Source organism: Labrus bergylta, chromosome 9 (genome assembly GCF_963930695.1).
Source record: "Labrus bergylta chromosome 9, fLabBer1.1, whole genome shotgun sequence".
In the NCBI taxonomy this organism is placed as follows: Eukaryota; Metazoa; Chordata; class Actinopteri; order Labriformes; family Labridae; genus Labrus; species Labrus bergylta.
The window spans coordinates 13,176,356-13,195,364 of NC_089203.1; the positions used below are offsets into that span (position 1 = coordinate 13,176,356).

Below are 19,009 nucleotides of genomic sequence, written 5' to 3' on the forward strand. Positions count from 1 at the left end.
AACTTATTTCTTTTTGGAACACACCAATGTTGTCCTGACACATTGGTTTTAAGGTATGATTTGGAAGACTACGTACCATTTGTTTTGGCCATGTCTATTTGTTTTTCTCAAAGGAGAAGGCTATCTGTTCAGTCTAGCCTACAATTTTGAAAGTTAAAGAAATCTGGAGGGTATGTAGTACAAAACAAAGTCTCCACTTGAGTCTAATGGCTCAAGAAACTGACAAACCACACCCTACAGCTGAACCTCAAGAGATAAAGTTGTATTTGGACAGTGCAGGGTTGGACAAGGAAGAGGAATGCACATAGTGTAAAAAAGGATATCTCTGTTTCTGCTGCACTGACTTTGATCATGTTCCCACAATGACAATTGTAAATCTCTTGGAGCTATTGGAGCGAGGAAAAAAGGCTAGTTTCAACATATTCTGAAATACTGACAAATACAAACAAAAAAGAGCATGTAAAGTCTGTAGAGACTTGAGTTAAGGAGTGGAGGGATGCAGGTTCAAGTCATGGTAAGGACCAAAGTACAGAGATTTGGCTCGTGCCAATACACTTCTCAGACACTGCCGAAGTGTGTTTGGGCGATGCACTGAACCCCCAACAGCTCCAGGGTGCTCTATGTTCTGCCCCCTCACTCTGACATCTCTCCATTAATGAATGTCCTTTTTGTGGCCTTGTCTATTTCTGTCCAATGTGTGAGAGTCGTAGTAAGGCGAATTTCTCTTCAGGGATTAATAAAGTATATACAATTACAAATGTAATCAAAATTAAAATAGCAAGAGCTGCATATTGCAAGTAATAGAACGAAAACAATAATCACTAATAATTAGTAATTCGGTCAAACACAGACCATCTCACAGATAGGGGTCCATGATGTCAGCCTAACCTGAGTGTGTCTGTAGCCCTGCAGGCTAGTTAATGTGCCTCCAGTCAGTGGACTTCAGCTTTCAGTCAATTTGCTCCATTTTAAAAGAGTGGGCACCTGGTTATGTGCATGCGGTAGCAATTTGGTGCTGATAATATCCCACCCCTCTCTGCCCTGTGGGTCCACTAAGAAGCCCCTTTCCCGTATACCCCACCTTGTCTGCCCACTCGTAAAGCTGTGCCGTTTCTGGCTCTGCCTTACCTCTTGTTGCCATATAAAAAAAACTAAACTGTGATAGCAAACCATTTTGTTTATGGCAAAATCTCTGTTAACACAGCTCGATGTCCTGAAGCTGCTCTGCAGAATTAGCAGGCAATGGCAGTCAACATAAATAACCAACAACTTACTGACCACTGCAAGGAGCGAAGTTGACCAAATGACCAAAAGAAAGTTCAAAGTTCATTCAATGAAAGGACTTAAGAGAACAAGACAAAATCGTTTCTTTTGCAGAAAGATGATAAAAGAAAACATTATTAATTTTAAAGATTTTATTAAAATACGGTGTGGAGTTTACCATCGGAAGTTACCATCACAAACATGATTGTTTCTAATAAAAAAGTAAACAAAACAAAATAAAGCTTAAGAGCCTATAGTTACAGGAGATTTTTTTTTGTTGTTTTTTGTTTGTTTTTGCAGTCTGGTGAAAGAAAAAAAAATCAATTCACAATGAGAGTGAGTGGAAAAAAAACATGTTCACATGTTGTAAAAATACATTTCCCAATTTTAACATTACACACAGTCACTTTCAAACATTCATTCATTCCTTGTTAGATGGTTAGATGTCAGTGCCAAACGAAAGCAAAACAGGAAACAAAAAGTTCAGACCTGTGCACAATAAGGGAGGGGGAGGGGGCAATTTCTAAAAACGCAGGAGGCTGTTCTGCATTTTGAGGGCGGAAAAAACTTGGGACGACGGACACAAGACAGAGGGCGACTGCTGGAGGATATGTGTGCATTTGTACCCTGAGAGAGAGAGAGAGAAAAGTGACCAATTCTTAATTATCTTCTTTTTTTTTTCTTTTTTTTTGACAGACCACACCAGTGACCGCTATGCCCCCCACCCTCCATCTCCTCCCCCGGGGGCTCTGGTAGCTCTGGAATAGATGCTTTTAGAGCCCCAGGGTGTCAGTGGTGCTTAGATGGGTTGGGGGCATTCTCACACCCATGAGTGAAATATGAGCTATAGCTTTGTGAGCATACACACTGTGCTTTTCTGTTAGCATACATACACACTGATGAGCAGATTTAAAACGTTCAAAAACTAGACAAGCATCATTTGTAGTTAATGCAAAGTTACAATTCACACTGGATGTACATGTTTGAGCCATGAAGAAACTGTCTACACAAGGCTGAATGTGGTTCATCAGAGCAAAGAAAACAGCAAAGTGGTGCAGAGTTACGCCGGTCAGGGTGTGAGGAGCTTTTCGACTGGGTGTGTCTCCTGACTTCACCTGCTGTGGTCAACTGTATTAAGGCAGTGAGTGGTTCCATGGCGGCTTTCTATTACAGCTACTTAAACAGGGGGAGAAGTAAGGCCCAGTGATATCAGCTGGAAAGGACAGTCGGGTTAAGACGAAAATTCAAACAAAAAGAAATTCACCAGGAGAGGGACCTCTTGTTTTCTCTGAAATGTTTCAGTACAACATGTAGAACACAGACAGCATATCCACAAAATGAAATCCTACAATAAAACAGAATGGTTTTCATAACAGTGCACTGCTGAACTGAAAAATATATATAATCATCATTGTTAACAGCAAAAAATTTAAGATTACTAATAGCTAGTAATCGGAACTATGGGGGTTATTTTTAAAAATATATACTCATCACATGACAGAGGAATCTAGCATCTCAGGACACAGACATGCTCCATGTCTCTCATAGACTCTGACGGGAAAACTGTACATCACTGGAAACTGACCACGACAAAGAAATGGCAACTCGGGTTGAAAACACTCTGAGAGGAGGGGGAAAAGGCCAGGGAGCGGAGGGAAACAGCAAGATGACATAAATTCTTTAAGCCAATAGTTTTTCCCCTAAAAAAATTACCTCACATGCACTATAGTTAGAGCAGCCAGACAATGGAGAGGGGGTTCAAACAAAACAAAACAGCATCTACTACTACTGATAATCTAGTAAAAGAAAACTAGCAGATCACGGGACCGCCTTTAGTTTTTTTTTTCCTTTGTCTTTCCTCAGCCAGTAATATGGAGATTATAACACATCAACTAGTCGCAAGTCGAAGAATGGGAAAGCCTTGTGCTGAAATTTCCACGAGGAAGTAAAAGTAAAGGCGAAGAAAATTAACACAATGTTTTTGTTTTTTTTAAAGCCTGAGTATTCGGTGACCTATAGTGAACCTTAAAAGATTTTTGTCAATTTATATCATGGGGCAATGTATTTATTTCATATTGTATCATTACTGCTACAATTTCACAACCCTTCTGGTAAAGAACAGTAAAGAAGAATCTAGAAAATCTGTACAAAAAATAAAAGGGTATGCACGGTACATTCAATATCTGTTACTGAGGTACTAGAAAGGTGTTCCCTTGACACCAGGGCAACAGCGTTAAAGAGTTACTCCGAGGGACTATTCCTTTGGAAAGACAATAGCTTGTTATAACAGGGTGAGGGAACGTACAAACACACACACACACACACACACACACACACACCCCCCCCCCCCACACACACACACACACACACGTGCGCACAACAATCCCATACACACAGGCGCACACACACCACTGTCATCAACAAAGCCAGCATGCAAGAACACTGTCCCCTTACTTCTACAGGGAATCTAAACTCTGCTGTCCCCTCACACTTAAAGGAATTGATGGATGAAAACTTGTTCATGGGCTGATGAGTGGGGATGGTCCATGACGGTGGTGGGAGATGAGGAGTAAAGGGTGGTTGGTTGGGTGCAAGGAGGTGGGGTGCAGTGAGGTCTTATCAAATAATAAGGCGCTAGTCAATCCCTGGCCATCCGTCATGTATTCTGAAAGCCAACTTGTAACTGTCCATCTTAAAGGAGCCGCATGCATGAAGGTGAAACTCTAACAGTAAGACAGCACCCTCTGCTGGAGACACATCGTGCATGTTGCAGCTTTTGGACACCACGTGTAACAACTTCACAGACAGCACTCCGGGGCTGCTGACGTGAGATGGAGATTCATGAATATGAGCCCTCTGAAGACTCTCAGAGCTGTTATCTCAGGACAAAACAATAAGAGGCAGAGCATGTGTGAATACAGGGATGACTGTCCGGTCACAGCGATTAAAAAGTTGAAAGGGATCTTGGGTATTACTATCTGACGTATGATCTGTAGAGAAATACTTTGACAGTCTGAGAGGGCTCCACACTGACAGCACCACAGATCCATCTGCTGAGCAAGATGATGACTGTAACAAGGAGAGCCAAAGGGCCAAACTGAGCAGGGTCACTAGATTCTCAGTGAGGAGGACAGGATGTACTGTTTGCAGTTCTGCCTGGTTTACTTTAGTACACAGATAACCCCTTCACAAGAGAGGTGGGGGGGGGGGAGAAAAAGCAAAGAGGAGGAAGAAGAAGAGAGCAGTAACATGAGCCATTAATGTACAAAGGGGGGCTTCAACCTGTCAGCCTGCAGGAGGCAGCAGACTGTGAAGCCTCAACTCAGAAATGCTATTTTTTCAACAAACAAACATTTATACCTAGAACCACAACAGATCAACTTTCCATTAAAACAACCAACTAAGGATATAAACCAATCCAATCATTGAATCCTTGAGAAAAGTTATTGCTGACGTCATGGGGGAGTGAAGGAGGGAGGGGTTGAGAGGGTGTGATGAGGACAAAGATGGAGGGATGTGTGTGTTCTCTGGGGTGTGGGTGGGAGGGGGCTGGTTGTGGATAAGTCACTCCTAGGCTGGTTATGCGATCTGAAGAACACGAATGTGTGGCTCCACATTGGGTCAAACTGGCCCTGCCGATGTACTGAGGGGTCGGGCGATGTCTGATGCCGGGAGGTGGGGGAGTTGGTTTTCCAATGGTGACGGAATGTGCTGGCGGCAGCGGAGGGGGCTATTGGTCGGAGGGGATGTCTCTGTCGGCTTCAGCCTTAGCAGATTGCACCGGAGAGGGTGCGTGAGGAGGGTGGGAGACGGGGGCAATGCCGTGTGACAGGTTGCCTGTTACAAGGCTCTCGACCCCCCCGGCTGCTCCAGAGAGCCCCCCTGCTGCTGCAACATTGATCAGACCTGGAGGAAATCTGAAACACAGAGGACAAGACAAAAAAAAAAAAAAATTGACAGCTGCTCTTGGGACAAATTATCCACGTTCAGTCTCATAATACAGCCTGATGTGAAATCGAAGGCAATTTGCATCCTTTACATCCCTCTTCTCACCTGTAAGTGGCTCCGTTTAGCTCTGGGTGAACAGTGGCGGCTTCCATACTGGGCCACGGAGAGGCTGACATCAGATACTCCTTATTCACGCAGTTCTTCAGACTGTCAGGGATGCGCCCTAGAGAAGCAAACCAGAACTTTACACTTTCAAGAAGTTTTCTGATTGAAAACGGTTTTTTTTTGGGCTCTCCCCATTCAAAATTTCCAAACTTACTCCTTTAGAATATACCAAGCTGTTGGATTCACCTTCTGTATTATATTAACTTCCAAAAGGGCTGTCTTTATGTCACATTCATGCTTCCACACACACAAACTTGTGCAAGGCGACAAGTACAACGTATTAATCATACACATTAATACATCATTGGCTTTGCATTCTGGAGCCACTTTCAGTATCTTCTCCCAAGATGTTTAGGCATGAGGATTGGGATCAAACCACCAATCTACAGAATGGAGGATGACCCTCTCCATCAAAGTTGCTCACAAGAACATATCCACTCCAAATGGATAAGCAGCCAGACCATTAACCAGCAATGGTGCAAGGTGCTGCATAAAGTGAGAATGCATGCACGAAGCCCCTGCCTCATGCATCCAGGCATAACTATCTGTTAGACGCTGTGTGCAATGTCTGCACAGTCCCAGTAACCCAACACCTACAAAGAAGCCATCCCACATATAAAGAGCAACTTGCAGGTTCTTTTATTTTACATTAATACTAAACCTTGTCTGATAATTGCGGTTTAATTAGTTCATCCTTGATTTTATACAGAGAGTGTTCAGTTTCAGTAAAGCATGGTTGAAACACTTATTCTCAACATCGCATCGAATTACATCACGAGGGACTCATGTTCTCAGACTCTGGCCTAATTCAACTTGCAGTAGTAGATTGTAATATGGCTGAGCAGTCGTCTCACGTTGTGTTGATATCATTTGGATGCTCTAACATGGTTTTAAACCAGTTGTTAGAATAGTAAATATTGCACTTGGCTTGGTTGCCCAAATTCTAGCTTAACAAGGACATACAAGTCTGCTGTTTCCCTACTGAAATAGGAATGGAGCTTAAGCTTTTGTGTCTCAGTGCGATCTGTGAAGCTGTAGAGACAGGACTCTGTTTCTGCATCGATCATGAACAGGGCTGGAAATTAGCACCCTTTGAATGCAGGTGTTTCTTTGGTAGTATCATGCAGCTGTAAATACTGTAACTCCCCACAGTGTTACTGAAAACCACTGTTAATAGTAGCTCAGCTAAACCTCAGTTAAGTACATGACATTTTATTTCCGAGAATTCTTTAAATAAAAGGATATAGGTGTTTTCACAAGTAGCAACTTAACACAATCAGATATCTTAAAATAAGAACAGAGATGCAGGAGAGAAACGAAACTTCAAACCACACAGATTTAGTTTGAAGCTACAACGGACTGAGTCACTATAGTGTATTAATACATAGGTTATTTTCCTACAAACTGATTCACCAGGCTCTCCAACCTGCAGGTTGCTCTCTAATTTTGGGAGCATTTTAGTGTCCCAAAAATACAAGCACACTTTAAAAGAAACAAAAATGTAACCCGTGTGCTCAACAGACCTCTGTGTGGCTCCAGATGTAGCTCATAGTTGAACCCACTGGATGGTTATAGTAACATAGACAACTTGATACAGTTTTTAAACATGTATGCAGTGTGTATGTGTGCAGTAGTTGTCTCACACTGTTTTTCTAAGACAAAGTGCAATGATTCAAGTAACAGATCACATTTTAGAACATTACATTTTGTTGCTTTTTGGGATATTCATTTACTACTCATATGACAAATGATTCATCATTGAAAAATCAGCTCATGGAAATGAAAGTCTTACCAAGATATCATTGAGAATGAGCTGGCTATAATAAGAAAGGACAGTATCATCCACCAATCACAATAAAGCTCATGTTATATGTGAACTTTCTTCTGTAAATGCTCAGCCCAAATACATGCACACAGACAACACCTGAACAAAACTGATCCTCAATCGTCAGGTACATCACCATGCAGATTACTCACCATTCAACACATCAGCATCCAGACAATGAAACTGATGTGTGTAGTTCTGTCTAAAATGTATCCATATTTATCTGTTCATTGAAAATAAACTTTTATTCTTTTTAATGTCAAGTGTCTCACCGGTGATGGCACGGCGGACCTCTCTGGCTGCCTCCTCGCGAGCCTCCACAGACGCCTGCTCACTATACCAGGATGTGTGAGGGGTACAGATCAGGTTTGGAGCATCCTTCAGAGGGCCTGTTGAAAAACTGTTTCGAAAGAACACGACAGAGAGTTACAGGGAGAACAATGAGGGCTCTATCACACACGATATTGTAATTCCCTGTGTCTCCTGGTTACCTGAAAGGTTCTGCCTCATGGACGTCCAGGGCAGCCCCTCGTATCCGGCCCTCTTTCAGGGCCTGAGCCAGTGCTTTCTCATCAACCAGACCGCCTCTTGATGTGTTCACCAGGAAAGCTCCCTGACGCATCTGAAAAGCAGAGTTGGCAACAGTGAGAGCACTATCTTGAGCAGAAATGAACATCATGATCAAAAAAATCATTTGGAACAAATCAAGATGATTTTTTTTTTTTTATTCTTCCAATCCTTCACAAAGTATTGGAGCAACAGTTGATCAGGTCATGTATGACTGTCTGAACAACTATCCTCGTAACAGGGTAAGCCAAGTGTTTGAATCAGGATTTCAAGCTATTCATAAAACTAAAATGCTGATTCAACCAATTGGTTTAATAGATGATTGAGAAAGTACTTTTATCTATTAGGCAAAAAACAGAAGGGTCTGTACCATTAGGATCAAGCAATTGTGCTTAAATAGCTACCATAATATCCGGAATATAAGTCGCACCGGTATACAAGACGCACCCTGTTTTGAAGGTCTCTTGTAGAGAAAAAAAAGTTTAAACTGTCTTACTGCGTGACGATTTATATTGTGTTCAGCGATGTCTACAACGTGCAGTTTGTGTGACGTTCTTTTAGTTTCGTCTGTTTTCACGTTCGGCAGTTTGCGCTCCTACTAGCTACAGTACGGTAGTTGAGCTCTCAGCCTGCTGCAGGGAAAGTTGTGAGGCTCTTTAACTTTAATAGAGGACTCTTTCAATCAAAAGATCACTCCACAATGTTTATTTACGGAACAATATACCACTGTTTTCTGTAAATGCATGATTATGACGTCGTGAGGGAGAAAAGATGTGGAAAAAGTCGCGTAGCCAGCCTGGTCTGTGTTGCCGTCTTTCCCAGCACAGCGTGCACTCAGCTTTCAATACACAATGAATGGGGATGGGTTTTTAATCGCATCAGGTTGCAGTTAGTGGCTGCTGCACCCGCTGTAATGATGGCGCGTGTTTCACTATTTTATACTGGTATATTGGTCGCACCGGTGTATAAGACGCAGCCAACTTTTAAGACAAAAAAAATAGGCATTAAAAGTGCGTCTTATACATCGGATTTTACGGTATTTAAAGGATCAGGGTTTATCAACACACCTGTTTGATGGTAAAGTCATTGATGAGGTGGTGGTTGTGCTCGTTGAGGCTGCAGTGCAGGGATACACAGTCAGAATGGATAAGGAGGTCCTGCAGGGTGGCCATTCGCTGAAGGCCCAGCGAGCGCTCCACGCCATCGGGCAGGTAAGGGTCATAGAAGATCACACCAAAGCCAAAAGCCTTGGCCCGGAGAGCCACCGCTTGGCCGACACGCCCTTAAAAGACACACAAAAATGTTAAGTTATGCTCAGTCACTGTGGAATAAAATGTCTTTTATTTAAGAAAAAGTTGTCCCACAGCTTTCATATTTAGGTTAAACAGACCAAAGCACTTCCAACTATTTTTGTTCAATTACAAGTCAATAACACAAACACAATGTCTCAATCAATGACTCACCTAGTCCAATAATGCCCAGCGTCTCACCCCTGATACGTGCAGCCCCGCCTGCCACCTCCCTGATCTGCTCCACGCTGGAGGCCCGGGTTCCCTCCCTGAGCGCCTGGTGCATCCAGGTGACTCTCCTGTACAGGTTGAGGATTAGACATAGCGAAGTGTCGGCTGTCTCCTCCACAGAGGATGCTGGCACATTACAGACAGCAATGCCTGGAAAACAAATGAACAGAGAAAAGACATTAAGCATCTTCTTTGTGTTTCTTAGAGTTGGTTAACTAAAAGGATCAGAAATACTTCCAAGAACATCAGTCTATGCAACAATGCCCCAATCTATAACCCCATTATTACATCGACTTGTATAATGTAAAAACGCCCCCCCCTGGTCGTCAGAGGTTTTTTTTGTTGCTGCTCTCACAGCGCTCTCTGCTGCATAAAGGTTCAACATTTGGAACAGCGCTGTGTTCACCAATGTAGCTTCTCCCTCACCGACCAATCCAAATCAAGACTTCTGACATCAGCTTTGTCAACAACAATGGTGGAGGAGACACTGATACGACTCGTGTTTTCAAGGGTACAATTTCCAGATCTACAGCTCTTACAGTCACGTTTGTTTAAACTGAAACAACCTGTTGGGTAATGTAAGGATACGGTAGTTGTCATTTAATAGTTGGCACTATCAGGTCTCCCCCAGAGATCTTTGATCCATAAATGTATTATCTGATACATGTTCATGCACCATTTGTGCCTTTAATGCACAATTGTATTATTATAATCTGGCTTTGTGCCCTGGGGGTTAAAGCACAAACAGATACATTGACTGAAAATACTCGACATACAAATTAAGTTCAAAGCTTAAGATCCAGGGCGACAGATACTGGCCAACTCATGGCTTCTTTAACGTATGAATACCAGACAAGGTGACTTACTGTAAAGTGCATTGAATGCCTATTTAAATGAACCATCAGCTGCTAGTGAGTTTAGCAAACTCTAGAGAAGTGACACATATGACAAGATACAGAAGGAAATGAAGGGAGGGGGTCTGGGGTAATCTCCCCAAAAGATACATTTAGAGATTCTAACTAGGGATGGGTACGAGTACTCAAGTACTGGAGTACTCGCCGTTGACCACATTATTCAAGTAAATACAGAACCGTCTGCTACACCAGCGACATGTCAGTCAAGAAAAGTGATGTCTGGAAGTACTTCGACAAAAACTATGAAGTTAATGTGCAGTGCAAGATTTGTGGCGTTAAACTTGCATACCATAGAAATACTAGTGCTTAACCACATTAAGCACAAGGAGAAAACAGCGGAGACAGAAAACAGGCAGTCTCGCATCACGTCATTTGCTAGCCCTGTTAGCACACGTCGCTGAAGTTGAAATCGCTTTCTGTTGTTGGTTATTTATTTATATTTATGTTTAAAGATTGTAATTTATGTCATTTTATAAGCATGAAGTCTACAATTCCGGTCCGGGAGGTCTGTGTCCGACGGACTGTTTTTTTGTTTACGGTTAAAAAAAAATTAATAATAATCTGCGGATACTCGAGTACTCGTTCATTAGGTAATTCGAGTAATCAAGTACAGGGATTACTGTAAATTCCCATCCCTAATTCTAACATGCAAATGAAGCCTTTTGAAGCATTTAGAGACAAGACAATGAGGAATGGGGAACTTGTTTTGATACCAAACAGGACAGTGGAATAACAAGCCTACTCTATTATTTTTCTTAAGCAGCATCATATAACCTTCTATTTGTTGTTGCATTAATGCATCCTGTACTTTGATACAGCTGGAGACAGACAATGCAACAAGGACTACAGCCTCTGTACATGGGGCGACATAAACGCTAGGCTATCGTCGCTCCAGCTTTTAGCTTGTTTTAGCTTGTTAAGTTAAACAAAATGTAAGAATTGTGTCGTCAAAATATCCAGTTTACACATGATTATGTTGCGTTGCTTTGTAAGGCAGTGTTGTTTCACCTGTTGTGTTGATGTGCGTAACTTTCTAACAGTGATTGCAGTGCACTCTGCGATTGTTTGCTGCTGGTAATAAAACTACTCTTAAACTCTAGAGGTGGGAAATCGCTACATGTAAAATTCGATTCACAACTTCCTAAATAATTTTTTTTTGCCAATCAGTCACTCCCTGCTTATTGCTAATGCTAGCTCTTTCTCTCAGTAGAATGCCAAATGGAGCAGCAAGTAATTCAGCCAGTCTCACAGATGACTGGAGTCGATCCTGAAGTATGTACTAATTCAAAAATAGACTTTGAATCATGGATCCATGAATTCAGAATCGTGACCCCAAGAATAGAAATCGAATCGTGAGACACCCTAAGATTCCCAGCCCCAGTAAACTCTGGCATGTTGCAGATTATAGTTCTCTTTTATTTCACTTACATAGGGGTAAAAAAGTCTAAACATGACAGGCAGTGAACACTGATGTTTGCTACAATTATATAGCATAATGTACTTTATTTTATTTAGAGACTTGTAAGCATGGCAAACAATCTGAAAATGTAAACATAATCCAAATTGTGATTCATTTTTGTGACACAAGGTCATTCACTGCAGAAGCAATCTTGGAACCCTACAGCAATCATGGTCTATCACCGTGTTATGGACGATATATGTCTCTGGGAATGGATATTAATTTCTTTAATGTAATTCCAGAGAAGCTAAAGGTTAGCGTTGAATGACTTCCAGACAAGACTCCTCTTCCATGCATTTATGTCTGGGATGTAAATGCTATCAGGTTTTTAGTCTGTAACATCCTGGAGCTGGCCCTTTCATCTGTTGAGTCTCAATTCAACAGTAGAATATAAATTATTATTATTTTCTGTTTTTTGTGTGCGTATTAATCATGTTTGTAGGCTGTCGGTTATGGCTACGGCTCCCTATGTGGACTGGTAGCTCTCTGCAGACTGGCAACTTTAAAAGTAGATCTTGGTTCACAAAAGGTCGGGAACCCCTGGTATATGGATTTTAATAAAATCCTAAACAGTCAGCAAATATACTTACGATTGAAAAAAAAAAAAATGAATATAAGTAACAAAAAATGCGTGAAACACTTTGATTCATAATTTAAGACTGGTGGGGAAACATTTCATTTCAGAAAACATAGAATTTCAGATAAATCTGTAACATTCCCGAGTACTGCTGTCAGATCAGATAGTACTGTACATCTGCTGATGAGCAAATACTGGGATTCGAATCTGTATAATATAAAAAAAAGATATCTGCATGCAAGTGTTGATAGATAACTGCCCTCTCAACAAAATCACCATTCTCGCTTCTCAAGATACTTGTGTGACTGTAAACAATGGCAACGCACAGTCGTGAAGTTTTGGCCAGCAGTCCTCTGTGGTTAAACACTGGCTACACCAAAAGCCCCACAAAGTTAACCATTGCTGCCAGAGGCACAGATCTTCAAAAGACGATAGCCAATGGGTTCTCAGATTATCACATGGCTGACAGCTTGCACCCCAACATTTCTTTTAAAAATATTCCACACACTCACCAAGCTCAGCAGCTGCTTTGATGTCAACATTGTCGAAGCCGGAGCCAATCCTGACAATAACACGGAGACCTTTGAATTTTTCCAGGTCATCTCTGGACAGAGTGATGGTGTGGTAGAGCAGAGCGGCCACTGCCTCATTTAGCACCTAGAGAGGACAAATTCATCAAATAAAAACATTTGCCCCAAATTGTCAGTGTGTCTGCTGGCAGAGTTTTGCCTTTGTGTGGTCTGATAAGGGTGAAGACCTCTATGTGTGTTTGTGTGTGTGTCGGCTCTACCTTCTCGTGAATCTCTTGTGTGGACTGGGCATCACAGAAGGCCACAGTGGCCACATCTTTGAGGATGGGCATTTCCACAGTGCAGTCACGCCCGTCCAACAGGGCCACCAAAGGCCGCGGGTGCATTGGCCCATTTAGGATGGGGGGTCGAATACCTGAGACCATCAGGAGGAAAAAAAAAAAAGGTTAAGTGCTTTCGTCTCAATCTTCCTGCATTGGCACTTTCTTGACCACAGTTCTAAAAATCTATCAGCTTCCTGCCACATAGAATTTTTGAGGTACAGATTAGTGAGTCAATGGTTAGCATGTCCTGCCTGGACTTCCCTGTGTGGTGCATGTCATCAAACCCTCGCTCGATATCCCCCCCCCACAATTGGCTTAAGTGAACAGGGCTAAATGCAACACTCTGAAGACAATAACACATTATTCCAATTTTGATTTTTTTTTCCTTTTTTTAAAATACTTGAGGGAAGTTCTGGTTTACACTGTTATTTTAGAGACATGCTTCTCACACACATAGACCAAAATCACACACATGCACAAACAGGACCTGTGCATTAGAGGAGAGATGTCAGAGTGGGGCTGCTACACACTGCTACGCAGGGAGTGCACCAGAGCAGTTGGGGGTTCGGTGCCATGCTCAAAGGCTCCTCGGCAGTCCTCGGGAAGTGCCCTGGCACCTCTCCAGCTATCAGAACAACGTTGGTATTTTTGATCTGCTGAGCTACTTGCTGCCCTAAATGCTCCAATGCATCCACCAAAGGAAACTACCAGCATGACGTGTGTAAGCATGTGTGTGTTCTATGGTTTCAAAAGTGATGTGTAACTAAATCTGTGATAGGGGCATGGAGATCGTCCAGCACCCGGGCCTATTTGGTATTTTAGGGAACACACAGGCTTTCCAGCTTACATTGATCTGTCCACTCCTCATAAGGGGAAGGTTAGATTCGGTTTGATAAAGCGCAGCCATATTGATATCATGTTCAGTCTGGAAACTTGAACTGCCACTGTAAGATATGAGCGCACACAGATAGAAGGGGGGCTGGGAAGGAAGCGGGAGAGGTGATGGAGTGTGGCGACTGGGGGGTGGTGGGGGGGGAGGGGTGGAGAGCTGTGGGGTCTCAGAGAGGAGGTGGCGGGGGTTCATGAGGGGGTCTGAGTCATGACCTAAATTCTCCTGTCTGGCAGAGTACCTCCTTTCTATTTTTCTGGTTCTCTCCTTCCTCCACACATGGACACACACACCTTGTCTGCAAAAACATGTGCACATTTGGCCTCGTGCACCAAAGGTTGACCAGAATACCAACAATGGAAATGTTGCTTGTCTGTTGGAAATCGATGACATAAAAAATGCAATGCTTTGATGTTAAATTTGGGAAATTTACCACTAATGCTTTCATCTACAACTGCTTTTTACAGCTCTCCCTGTCTTCCTCTGAGCAGTTCTTGGCTTGGACCAACCTCACACATGCATCAGTACACACAGTATCTGGTCCCTGCGATGTGACAGGTGTGTGAGTCCCAGGGTGGGGGTGTGTTTCTGGCTAAAACATTCACTTGGACAGAGGGCAGGAGGTAATGCTGAGACTGCAGAGGAGCTGAGAGAGCTGGTGGCCAACAGTGGGGAAACAAATATCCTCTGACGTCTGAGCATTTCCCAATGCATGCATTGAAAAGCAACACAGTCCAAGGAGGAAAAACATACAGCCTGATGCGCTTTGAAATTTTGTAAAAATCTACTGTACTCCCTTTAGCAGTGTGATACACATTCATTGCACAAGGCTAACGAATGCTAACAGGCCCACTGCTACAAGCTGAATGAAGAGACTCTTGCTATGTAGAAAAACCCAAAGGGAGCCGTCACAATGATCCCCTCAGAAAAATAAGTTCTGGAAATATACAAGCAAGCCTACACACAGAGTAATTTGAGTCAAAGGACACTGGCATACCCGAGGCCTACTAAGCGCAAGCATGGCCGCACACACAATACAATTCATTCAGTGATTCATTCATTCTCCCTCCCTCTCCCTTTCTTTCCCCTTACCCCCTCCTCCTCTCCTCTCCTCCTCCGGCCGCAGTTGGAGGAGTAAGAGGTGAGGGGGGAGGGGCAGCAAACGATGATAATGCAGCAAGCAGCGGTACTCCACCCAGAAGCAGCTAGACACACACACACACACACACACACACACAGGGTTATTCAGTTCCTTCTTAGCGGCTGCGACAACGCCAAAACGAGCTGAACATAAAAGGAAAAACTGAGCACAAGTAGCTGCTCCACACCCAAACCAGACCCCCCCCCCCACAGTTCACAAATATTAAACACACATGCCAAAATAGAAAACACATGAGCACTGGGCCTAACCTTGCATTATGAAGTCTGTGAGCCTGTCTTCCTCCCTCTCTCTCTCCCTTTCTCTCTCGCCTTACTCTCCCTCTATCGCTCTTTTTTTCTCTCCCTCTCTGTCAGCCTGCTCTTGGCTGGCTGGATCCCAGCTGTCATCCACGCCCAGACCCTCCCCCACAGCCAGCCTCCAATCAGAGGCAGCTCCATTCAGCGCCAGCCAACCAGCACTAACCTCATTAGCATAGCCGAGGCCGAGGGCGGGCTGGGCTGTTGTCGTTTTTTAAAGAGACAGCTGGCCCGTTTCCCTGAAGCTGCGGCCACGACCCTTCACCTTGTCCTCTCCCTCTCACCCGTCTCTAGGGACTCACCCAGACTGTTCCCTCCATTTTAGCACACCATTATGTCTGATCACCATCATCTCTCCTCCTCTCAGCTACAATGCAAAACTCTATCCGTTTCATGGAAACCTGCACTTTTTATTAATGCCAGGAACAAATATTTTCAGTTGAATCACAAATATAGTGCACTTCCTCAAGCTTTACTTTCCATGCATACCAATTTAAACAAACCAAACAAACCAAACAATCTCCTCCACCCTGAAACCCCTTTAGAGGAAACAACCAGGATCAGAACTTTACTCAGTCAGTGAATATATTTACTCCAAGGTAAGACCACAGAACACAAGTATGCTATCCAACAGTGTTTCAACACAATAATAAAAAATATAGTAAAATCAGCAATATCCCTTACATGTATGTTGAATTCTATAAAAAAGCGACCACTGAATAGCAAAATCATACTTAAGGGTTGTCAAGATTTGTCCTTCACACAGTGCAGGTACAAGAAAGTCATAGGACACTTACCAAAATGTTTAAATCATAGTCATGATAAAATAAATAAAAGCTTGAATTTACCATTAAAAACACAAAAAACAAATCTATGCAATCATATATAACTATTCAATTCTAAAAACATGTAACGGTCCACTAGTAGTGTGTGGTGGTGTCTGTATCTGTAGAGAATCTGCCTTTTGTCTGTTTCTTCTAATTGTATTATCTTTTTGCTGCGTGTGCTGTGTAGGACATTTCTGGGGAAGCCCCCAGCGAGCAGTCTGCAGGTCAGAATGAATCGAAAACCTCAGTGACAAGGTTACATGTCAGCTTTACCATCTTTGTCCAACAGGTGCTAAATGGTATATTCTCTGTTGGTATAAGCTAACATGTGGAATTACAAAAAACATGTCAATATTTCCTGACTCATAAATGACACAGCCTGTTGTGTCGTGGCTTAAATAAGAGCTGCAGGTGAGACGGAGGGCAGAGCAGACACACACAAGCCCCTTTCAGAGTGCTCCACAACACTGCCGAAATTAAGCTCAGCTGCCATTTACGACTTTGTACATTCATATTGATTACACGGCGTAATATTGGTGTATCAGTCTGTGAATTCACATTGTGTTACAGCGTTGCAGAAGCACGACACAAAGAGAAACAGCGGGAGGTCCACGCACAGAAAGGCCACCAATCCCACTTCGCCTTGTAATGTACACACTGTAACGGCACAGAGGTGGGACTATTTGGTCCCTTCATTACGCCTCCGTGAAAATAATAAAGAAAGAAGAGGTTCTATATGCAGACATGACAACATCAGTATGGTATCAGTATCATTGTTGTTAAAGTAGTTGATATATTGACTATAAACTAGTGATTACACCCATTTATAAAAATAAATATCCTTGATTGAGTCAAATGCACTGGTTATATAAGTTATGAAGTAACACTAACATGTGAATAACTACATATTTCATAAAACTTGCTTCTACAAATGTACTTATATATTTTGTTTGAGTATTTTTGAACTCTCACCCTCACAGATGCGGTCAAGTCTCTGCCGCTTGACCTGTTTGTGTTTGTCCATCAGAGCCATAGACCAAGCAGTCTGAACCTGGGACAGGGAAGAACAGATCCAAGTGCTAAGGAGCCCCTTTACTGATGTCCGCTTAGTTTCCCCTGCACACAAATGTGAAATACAGAAGGTAAGGAAAAACTTTAATGGGAGATATTTATACATTTCCACATTTCACTTGCTGAATAAAATTTTCGATTCTGTAAGAAGAGTTGTCAAAACTTGTCAAAAAAAAGTGTAAATATAGTGTTGTAACTTAACAATTAGACACATTAGATAAACATGAACGGGTAAAATTGTTATCTTTGACTGTTGGAACAAAACTAAACAAAAAAAAAAAGGAAAATAACTAAAAAGAAAGGCCTAAGAAAGTACCCACAACTCGTTTTTTTTCGAAATAAAAATAATTCAAAATGTAACCCAGAAAAGTATGACATGTAGAAAGACACTCACCTGGAGAACTTTGTTTGCAGTGCCGATCAGGTTTACAAATGTGTTTACACTGTAAACAAACAAAAGAGTATTTAGATTTTAGCTGAGGGCAATTTCATATAGTCTGTATCACTGTTAGTGGTTTTTAAAGAAGACAGTGAATCTATGTTGCATTAAGTAAACATGTAGTCTTCACTTATAAGCATTCCCTGTTAGTAACAGTATGTCTGCCACACAACCTCATACTTTCAGACTTAACTTTAACACTTCCATGTTTGTTTTAATTAAACTTTTAGCACACCGATACAACATTTGGACCTCCTTTACTTTTCAACATCGCTTTTCCACAGTACCACAGACATAAGCACAGTATTTAAACAGCTGAACACATCAGACACACCACTTGAGGGGAGACTTTATGAGGCAGGTATTATAAAGATAAACCAACATGAGCAGCACACTAGCCGACGCTGCTAGCTACACCGTTTTCCCCACTTTACAAGAATGATGGTTAACTGTACCACCCAGGAAATGATCGAACTGTTTAACCTTTAATCGGCGACTAATCATATTTAGGGAGCCCATTTCGATGTTTTTGAGTCTGCCTGAACTTCTGAATCGCAAATCCAGCCCAACTCTAACTAAAAACATTAGCACGACAGCTATCGTAAGCTACTCGATTTTTTTTTTTTTTTTGCTAGCAAACACAAACATTTGAAGACTTTTTTTAAGTACCTAACATTTAATGAAAAGTTCAATCACACACGAACTCATTTGTGTTACTTGGCCACGCACATGTTGATAAATATAACAAACACAGCACCTAGCTACGTTTTATGAGGCGTTTTGCAGCAGTGCTAACGCTAGCTAGCAGCGCCGTTAACTAGCGTGCCGCTCAGCGAGAGGAGCTGCAGGATTCAACCGATTTGTTATCAGCGAGTGGCGCTACAATGTGAAATATCTGACCCAGAAGCTTCAGAAATTTGAAAAAAAAAACTCCTCAGGGAAAGCTTAATAGTCCGCACGTTTGAATTCAACTACTTCTACATTGCAAACAAGTGACCAAATGTTGTATAAATTCTGAGTTATTTACCCCGGATAAACTCTTTCAAGAGTGCAGAAACAGTGTGCGTGCGTCGGTGCTGTTCCCTCTCTCCCGATCGCCATGAAATTAGACAAAAGAGGAAGTGGCTTGTCGGTGGGGGGGTCAGGCCGTCTGTGGAAAAAAAAAGCATTAGTGGACTGGAAGGAGCGCCCTCACGTTACATGGCGGAACAGCAATCTGACAACACATGCCACT

At 42.4% G+C, this 19,009-nt stretch overlaps 1 protein-coding gene across 3 annotated transcripts; it reads right to left on the reverse strand.

Moving 5' to 3' along the window:
• Positions 1-1,397: 1,397 nt before the first annotated feature.
• ctbp1 (C-terminal binding protein 1) lies at positions 1,398-18,959 on the reverse strand. 3 transcript variants are annotated; one of them, XM_020646515.3, is made up of 11 exons: positions 18,803-18,959; positions 17,731-17,779; positions 17,238-17,381; positions 13,029-13,183; positions 12,751-12,895; positions 9,232-9,438; positions 8,836-9,050; positions 7,693-7,823; positions 7,474-7,601; positions 5,317-5,434; positions 1,398-5,180 (listed from the first exon to the last, which is right to left on the reverse strand). In XM_020646515.3, exons 3-11 carry the CDS (start codon positions 17,296-17,298, stop codon positions 4,994-4,996), a joined length of 1,347 nt encoding a protein of 448 aa, XP_020502171.1. In that variant the 5' UTR covers positions 17,299-17,381; positions 17,731-17,779; positions 18,803-18,959; the 3' UTR covers positions 1,398-4,993. The 3 variants fall into 3 exon arrangements, with proteins under 3 accessions (XP_020502171.1, XP_065814604.1, XP_020502173.1); XM_065958532.1 differs by lacking the exon at positions 18,803-18,959 and adding an exon at positions 18,676-18,694; XM_020646517.3 differs by lacking the exons at positions 17,238-17,381; positions 17,731-17,779; positions 18,803-18,959 and adding an exon at positions 15,391-15,538.
• Positions 18,960-19,009: the final 50 nt, after the last annotated feature.

Bases quoted from the DNA above. Each gene is read 5' to 3' on its own strand.
- ctbp1 (XM_020646515.3), bottom strand. From the start codon at position 17,298: ATGGCTCTGATGGACAAACACAAACAGGTCAAGCGGCAGAGACTTGAC. The intron at 12,896-13,028 runs GTAGAGCCGACA...TGTCCTCTCTAG, and splicing joins CACAAGAGATTCACGAGAAG to GTGCTAAATGAGGCAGTGGC. The intron at 9,439-12,750 runs GTGAGTGTGTGG...TTTGTTTTCCAG, and splicing joins CAAAGCAGCTGCTGAGCTTG to GCATTGCTGTCTGTAATGTG.